Here is an 8,624-nt window from a genome sequence, read left to right as displayed (position 1 = left end):
GTATGTTATTAATTCATCTGTAAACACTTTATAAATCATTATTAAGTGTTTATTATGTATTAATTAAGGACGAGAAAGAGACAAAATTGTTTGGTTTCTTGCCAAATGAGCCAAATCTGTTATTTATTTCCTTTATTTAACCAGGAAAGTCCCATTGAGATTAAACCCCTCTTTTTCAATGGAGTCCTGGCCAAGAGGCAGCAAAAAGTATACATTTACATAGAGTTACACAATTAAAACACAATACAAAAAGTCACTATTAAAACATTCACAATTCAAGGAAGTCATCTCTAATGCCCTTAATTAATCTGGACTTGAATGTGCTCAATGGGATCAGTTCAGGTAACTTCCAGACTTTTTGCAACATRTTCYATGTAGAYGGAGCAGAGTAAACAAAGGTCCTTTTCCCCAATTCTGTACAGAGAAATGGGACAGAGAGCAAGAAATTATCATTTGAAYGCAAKGAGTGTGAATCAATGTTTTTTCACGTGATTGGATCACAGATGTAAGATGGTAGCAGCCCAAGCAATGCCTTATAAATAAAAGTGTACCAAAGAAGGCCATCCCACTCGAGTGTACAGATCACAATAATGAGTTGAGGCTTTAAACAAACCTCAGAGAAGCATGATAGATAGCATCAATTTTTTAAGATATTGTGCTGAGGCRTATAACAAGTCTCCATAATCTAAAATGGATAAAAATGTTGCTGTGACATGTGTTCATGTGCATATTAYATCTAAAGGTGCTTTATTAAAGTGTAAGACAGTTCACTATTTATTAATGACTAATAAACATGTATGAATGCCATAAGGAAGTGCAATTGTAAAGTGTAAAACAGGACACTATTTATGAGGCTGTATATTAGTCTTTAATAAATAGTAGACTGTCTTTCACTTTACAATAAGGCTCCCTTTGATAGTTGTGGATATATATTGTAGTAATACAATACATTATTATATATAAAATCTGTGTTTCCTAATCATTATTTTTTATACAAGGTAGTAACCTAGTCTGAAATGTTTAATAAGCACCTTTTAGATGTAATATGTACATGAACACATTTAGCTCACTATTTGGCAAGAAACTGGACAGTTTTGTCTCTTTCTCATCCTCAATTCATGCATAGTAAACACTTATTATTGATTTATACATTGTTTACAGATGTATTAACCTATTTATAAACTATTTATAAGCCATCTATAAGGGGAGCCTTATTGTAAAGTGGTACCTGTAGATTATTTGTCCTGATTGGCAGCACCTGCTAGCTTCTGCAGCTATTGTATTTGTAATTCAATAATAGTGTAATGACAAAAAAGATGTGAAATAAACTAAACATTTGACAAAAAAAAACCCCACWTCAAAAGATTTTCTCTTTAAAATCCATGCAGCTCCGTTGGAGCAAAAACATTTTATGACACAACCACAGCAACATTTAAAATAAGTCCCAGCAGKGTGCTGGACAGAGCTGTCAGTATAAAACTGTGATCCATCTGGATCCTGATGAAGGTGGATCTCATCCAAACAGGACCAGGAGTCTGGACTTCTAACACTCTGCAGACTCTCCTGCCGGATCGAAGCTGGTCTGAGAGCAGCCCGTGGTCTACTTTAACATAATCATGATGAACAATAAGTCCTGACTGACTCTCAGACTGTGTGATGATGATGAACAAAAAGACTTGGGCCAGAACCAGAACCCAGACACAGCCTGTAAATCAGCCTGTTGTTGTTTGTGTTGTTCTGGTTGATGGGTGGGTTGTCAGTAGGAGGGGGGCAGAGACAGAGGGTCACATGATGACAGCAAACTTCCTGTTAGTCACACAATAAGAGACCTGAATCAGGCCAGGTCCATTCAGAACCTGCAGGATTCCTTTCAGAACCAGGACCGATCAGCTGCTCCCAGTTCAGAACCAGGATGTGGAGGTTTCTGGCCATCGTCAGCCTGCTGGCTCTGAACCAGGCTGCACTGGTAAGAATGGACCCTTATCTCCCAACTGATGGATTTATCAGACRTGAAGCTGATCAGTAGCGTGTGTGTGCATGTGTGTCTGTGTGTGTTTGTGTGTGTCTGTGTGAGCGCAGCTTCCAGGAAGACATGGAGGCCTTCAGCTCATCCTGCAGCAACAGATGGCCCAAACAGCCGTGAGTTTGACCCCTTTAAACAGCTAAACTTATTTATATCCTGATGAGGTTTGGGTTTTTATAAAATTATTTATTRATTAATTTTTATTTTTTACCCAAAAAAGAAATTAATTTTAAAAAATCAAAACGTTCACGTCACACCTGGGTAAAAATACGATCCAAGGGCCAAGTGTGGCCTTGTGATAACACTAATTTGGCCGTTGATGTCATCAAACAGAATAAAAAAGTCTACGATATATTTGTGAGAGCTGAGGTAACGTTTTTTTAAACAGATGTTTAAGAGGATGTGACTCAAAAAGTTGATTTATTTTRATCTCAATTTAATGTCGATCTTCAGATGATTCAGTTTGAAGGAGAGGCTGTCTGCTGAAAATATGAACAGAGATAAAGTTTCCAAATAGGACACAAATACCCGAGAGAGTGTGTGGGGAGCTGAGCGGCTCAATTTGAAACCAAACAGGAAGCCTTTAACAGGGTAGGAGTTACCGTCCAATCCTCTGTGGGTTTCTAAATTAAAGGGATGGTTGGGATCTTTTGTAATGGGGCTCTGAGGAAAGATTCTGAAGAATTACCATCTATTACTATCTTATCTATTATGAACAGCTTTTTGAGGGATTTGGAGAAATAAAGTTTAATTCTGATCAAACTGATCAGGTAACGAGTCTGAACTTACTCCAGTCTCACGTGTTTCTAATTCATCCTGTAAAATTTTACATCCTTGTCAAATTTAAATTATACATTAATCAAGCAGAAATATGATATTCCTTCCCACAAGTAGTGTTAAAAATGTGATTTTAAAATAGCACTATGTAATTGTACTGCACTTTGATCCTGGCCCTGCTCAAACTAGCTGTTAGCTCATCTGTCCTCTCAGAATTAAATGTTAAAAACTCTGACCAGTTCAGTTCTTATTTTCTGTTTACACCAGCAGTGTTGTGTCTCTGCAGGTTACTCCCTCTCCTGGTGGCGCTCAGCAGAGCTCCTCCTCGTCTTCATCCTCTTCCTCATCATCAGAGTCATCTGAGTCCAGCCAGACTTCAGAGGTCAGAAATGACACACAGCACGTTCAAACCAAATCCTCATTTATTAAAATGTTGTTGATAAGATCTGGTCATGCAGTCGAGCATTCTGGTGAAAGAAAATGTTAAATGAAGAGGTGAACTGATAGAATCCCCACATTTCAATCAAATGTTGCAGGTTATTGAGCAGCAAAATGACATTCAGTATTTGCAAAGACAAATTTTCTATAATTGTCTGGTAAAGGAAAAGTTGACTGCTGGGAGCTCAGATCTCTGTTCGTCCATGCTGTGGTGAGAAAAAAGATTACAGAGATTAGATTTAATGTCCTCTTTATCAGTTTCTCTGATGAAGAATCGGGTTTCACAGCTTCCTCTGGTGGACACTGGATAAACTGCACTTTTTAAACTGACACTGGGAAAATGAGCTGAATTTAGCAAAGAGAACTAAACTCACTATTTCTTATAGGATGTTCAACTTCTGAAAGAACCCCAAAGGCTGGAAAACACGGTAAATACACACATTTTTGTTCTTCTATCCTCTTGGGGACTTTGCATTGATTTCCATTCATTTACCGGCCATTTCTATAGTCTAGCCCTGACCCCTTACCCTAAACCCAACCACCCCAGTACACACCAAACCCTAAGCCTAAATTCAATTCACCTCTGATCCGCCATGGGTATTTCTCCCAATGGGGATCGAGATTTTGTCCCCATCTGTGTGAACAATGGTTCCAGTCTGGCCACCCCTACAAAATTTTTCTGGCTCCACCACTGCTTACCCTAAACCCAACCACCCCCAGTAGATACCAAACCCTAAACCCAACCACCCCAGAACAGGCCAAACCCTAAACCCAAACATCCCAGTAGATACCAAACCCTAAACCCAACCACCCCAGAACAGGCCAAACCCTAAACCCAACCATCCCAGTAGATACCAAACCCTAAACCCAACCACCGCAGTTGATACCAAACCCTAACCCCAACCACCCCAGTAGATACCAAACCCTAACCCCAACCACCCCAGTAGATACTAAATCCTAAACCCAACCACCCCAGTACATACAAAACCCTAAACCCAACCACTCCAGTACAAACAAAACCCTAAACCCAACCACCCTAGTAGATACCAAACCCTAACCCCAACCACCCCAGTAGATACCAAACCCTGAACCGAACTACCTTAGTACATACCAAACCCTCAATGGCATTTGCCTCCATGGGGACCAGACTTAGGTCCACACAAGCGGCAAATAATCTCTACAAGTAGGCGTGTATCCAAATAATGGGTCCCACATACTAGGCAATACCTGCCCTCACATACTGTACATACACATATACATTCTAGTTTATTGGCCCCTGACAGGACTCTTGTTCTAACTTCCACCTTCTGGTCTATATTTTTGTTTAAAATACAAAAATGAGGGACTTTCTCAGTGATGTCATGTCGTTTCCATAATTATGTTATTTCCTGCAGGCTGGGGAGCAGGTGGACCTGTTTCAGGAGGTGAGCCATCTGAGTTTTTACTTTAAATAAAGTTTAAGTGAGTATTGACAATACTGTAAATGTATCTGTGTGTCAGAGCTCAGAGGTTCTGGTGCCGACGAGCCAGACAAGCACCAACCTGCAGCTCAGTGAACTGGTTCTACTGGGACAGAAGGCCATTGGAGATGGAGAAGGACACGATGAGGATGAGGACGATCAAGACAAGGTGACACAGTATCATGTCATCCAATCAAACTCCTCCTCTTCATCAACAAACCCGTCCACTTAATTAAATGTCTATTTTGACTCCACCCCCAGGCTGTTTTGCACACTTACCATCCCCTCCTGAGTCTAAACGAAACATCGACTCAGATTCCTAATATGGGTGAGGAGTTCGTGGAAGGGGGCGTGTCTATGGATCATGTGGGCGGAGCCAATGAAGAAGCAGAAACAGGCAATGATGTTGAGGCCGATGAGGAAAAGGTCAATGGGCCTGCACATCTGTCAGACGACAGCTTGGAGGGAGCAAACGAGTTGACCCATGACCTTCCAGGTTCCCGTGGTGATGAAGCTGGGCTCGAGCTGGCATTATAACGGAGACCACCCCCCTCGATCTGCACCTTTCTTTCATATACACTATGTAGTTTATCATGTAGTTGTGTGAGATTTATATTTCTAGGGTCACGTGAAAAATGTATTATTCACCAATATTCAATAACCTGATGATCGAAATATTTACATCTAAATAAAACATTTTCAACCAAAACAAGCAAGTTTGAAATTTTTGCTTTGATTAAGGTGAAAAACCAGACAAAAAACAACAGTTTCTCTTTCATCCACTGTAACACCCTGCATTTATTAATAACACATGAAGTTCTAGCATATAACTTTTTCTATAAGGCTCAAGAATAATGTATTTTTGTAATAATCAGTAATAAGAGTCACTGTACACCTTACCATGAATATGTTGAAGTCTAATCAGCTGCCATGACTGACAGATGTCAGAACTGCCAGCTCACACTCGACCTATTATTAAAGTGATTAGTGGAAGAAAACAGAGCAAAATACAGGAACTCTGACATGTTGGAGGTAGAAATGTTCACTGTAGTGTCACTTGCATGCCAAGTGGACACATCTTTGTGTAGAGAAATATTTTTGGGATTTCTGAACTCTCAAAAAAAAAAACTTTGTGTACAGACTAATATGGATTTGGAGGATTGACAAACTATGTGTCAAACTCAAGGCTCATGGCCACATGTGGTTTGCCACAGCATTTTATGTGGCCCACATGAGCTTCAAAGATATTCATGTCTTTAAAATGTTTGCTATTTTAAAGCCAGCATTGACCATGAACTACATCTCCCATAATGCATGTTGATTATTTTACCCACACAGTGATGACATCCCACCTCTATTTCGATACATTTTCTCTGGCTGCATTTGATGCAGCCCATTTGTACTGGTAAATGGGATCTTTCCACTTAAAAGTCATCAATTTAAACTGGAACCCCTCTAGTTGGATTTCCCTGTCAGGAAATGGGATAAAAATGTAAAACTCTTACTCTTCCTTTTAATAGTATTTCTGTATTATTTATTTCACATTTAGTCCATCGTACATGTAGTATTTTCAGTGTTTATAGGAGGATGTGTAAAAACACTGTTCACACAAATGAAATACCATGGAGAGCTCAGTTAGAGTTTGTTAGCAGAGTTCAGCTGAGACGAGGAATGTGACATTTTGTGTTACGTGAAAGTTAAACACAAAAACGTTGAAGTTTGTTACAACTGGCCTTTAGAGGAAACCGTAATGCTCATGTGGCCCTCAGTGACAATAAGTTTGACAGCCCTGGTTTAAACAAACATGAAGCAGTGAGCTCAAATAGCCCCACTGCTAATTTACTTTTTTACTGATGTTGAAACAGAGTACTTTGCATTAACCCTCTATGGCACCATGTTGTCTCCAGGCAACATAGTTTTTTTTTAGCTTTTTAAAATTAAATTAGACACATTTAATTGGTCAACACTTACACAGGGGAGTGACACTCAAAGATTAACCAATGAAAAAAATAAGTTACTAATGTCATCCATAAGGTTCTTAGGAACATTTCACAATCATAAACAAATCTAGTCAGGTGGTCATTTATGTGGTACACAATATAACACACAAGCTGAAGTCATTTATGGGTTCAAAGTTGCCCCTTGCTTACAGTCCTGCCTGACCAAAAATGTGTAACTTCTGTCTGTTGACACCGTGTCTTGTACATCACCCACATTCAGAACTCTATACTGATGACCTTTGAGGTGTGCAGGGTCTGACTGGTCAGAACTTTGTGGACCTTTGTTTATACAAAGATGTGCACTCCTCTGCATATCATTTTGCTGAAAATGGTCAGTTCCCAGAAGCCAGTTGTTAAATTAGCACGATGGAAAGTGCAACCATCGATGCAATCGTCTTTCTATCTCCACTGTTATCAAGAAAGCTATATATATATATATATATATATATATATATATATATATCCGTATCCGACGACTCCTTAATCAACAACGAGCCTCTTCAAACATCTGTTGCATCGTAGAATGAAAAAAAAAAACTGTTGTGTTCTGCTTAATGTCATTTATGTGCTTAGCTGTATGCTACGTTTGCTACATTGGAAGCACTGTAAGAGGGATTGTGATGATCATTCTCTGCATCTTCTATTTGGTTATAAACATTCAGTAAGATCCATAATGACATAATCACTGAGCCGCCGTTTCAGTATAAACCAGTATAAACTGAAGTATTAACCAGTTTTAAAGGCACAGTGTGTAGGATTTGTTGTTTTCAGTGACATCTAGTGGTTGAGTGGTTGAATCATCCTCCCTGGTCCTCCCCCCACCCCCACCCCCTGCTTCCATGTACAAAGGAGTTTCTACGGTGTCTCTCAGGTGTCAAAAACCTTTGATCATTCCAACCACGATGTCTACCAGCAGCTTCAGGGCTAGTGATGTTTCAAGTGGTAAGATTATGAGCTTTAATAAGTAAAATTATCCCAGCTACAATGACAGACAACAAATATTACATTTATAGTATTACAACTAAAACTGTTTTTGACACCGCCACCGCAGTTTGTCCTTCATGAGCCTTCGTAGACAAGATGGCGGCTGCCTGTGTGGCGACCTGCGACCATGGAGATATAAACAGCTTTTTATAAAGGTAAAAATAATAAAACAAGTCTTTGTCTGCAATGATTAGACATGTTTTTTATTATTGTCATTAGTGATTATCTCAATTTCGGCTAAAAGAATTGACAAAATCCTACACACTGTGCCTTTAAGTCTTCAGATAAAATGGGGTGTTTTACGACCGGGTCTACCTAGAGGTGTTTTTCGATGAGAGGAAGAAGACCCCTGGATCCGCCGGTTGTCCAATTGCTAAGTGAGTGCTCTTTGGCTTCAGGTCACTCACACATTTCCTCAAGTTTAAATCCAACTTGTCTGATAAACTTGCTTGATCAGGCATAATAGAGTACGTTGATGCTTCTTGTCGAGTTGAGTCAGGTGGGTCAGTTCAATTTACTAGTTGATTTTAATCTAGGGCTAAATCAGATATATTGATACTTTATTGATGAAATTTAAGAATTCTCTTCTTTTCACCCATCGCACATGTGAGCACTGAGCACACACATGTGGAGCAGTGGGCTGCAATTTTTGAGGTGCTAAGGGGTTAAGGGCCTTGCTCAGTGGCCCAGGGTGGGGCTGGTCAGTCTGGGGAGTTGAGCCAGCGGTCTTCCGATCACAGGGTCACATTCTCTAACCTCTGCGCCACCACTCGCCCCCAATTAAAGAGGTCAGACCTCTGTTGGATTAACAATAACCAAGTATAATTTTATTAAATTCCTTATTTTAACTCTGTTGTGTTAGTTTATTGTTTAAACTTACCTCTGGTGTTTCCTCCTTAAGGAAAATGCATCTCTTCATCTCCACCACTAGAGGGCGACATG

The 8,624-nt window shown here is 39.7% G+C and overlaps 1 protein-coding gene across 1 annotated transcript; it reads left to right on the top strand.

Annotated features, from left to right (window-relative positions):
* The first annotated feature begins 1,775 nt into the window (after nucleotides 1-1,775).
* LOC106527695 (uncharacterized) lies at nucleotides 1,776-5,396 on the top strand. Its single transcript, XM_014022674.1, has 7 exons — nucleotides 1,776-1,966; nucleotides 2,080-2,139; nucleotides 3,087-3,182; nucleotides 3,625-3,666; nucleotides 4,633-4,662; nucleotides 4,739-4,867; nucleotides 4,960-5,396. Exons 1-7 carry the CDS (start codon nucleotides 1,913-1,915, stop codon nucleotides 5,233-5,235), a joined length of 687 nt encoding a protein of 228 aa, XP_013878128.1. The 5' UTR covers nucleotides 1,776-1,912; the 3' UTR covers nucleotides 5,236-5,396.
* Nucleotides 5,397-8,624: the final 3,228 nt, after the last annotated feature.

The sequence above is a fragment of the Austrofundulus limnaeus genome, unplaced genomic scaffold, assembly GCF_001266775.1.
Source record: "Austrofundulus limnaeus strain Quisiro unplaced genomic scaffold, Austrofundulus_limnaeus-1.0 Scaffold338, whole genome shotgun sequence".
NCBI lineage: Eukaryota > Metazoa > Chordata > Actinopteri > Cyprinodontiformes > Rivulidae > Austrofundulus > Austrofundulus limnaeus.
The sequence above is the reverse complement of the archived record's forward strand: the minus strand, read 5'-3'. Positions and strand labels throughout refer to the sequence as shown.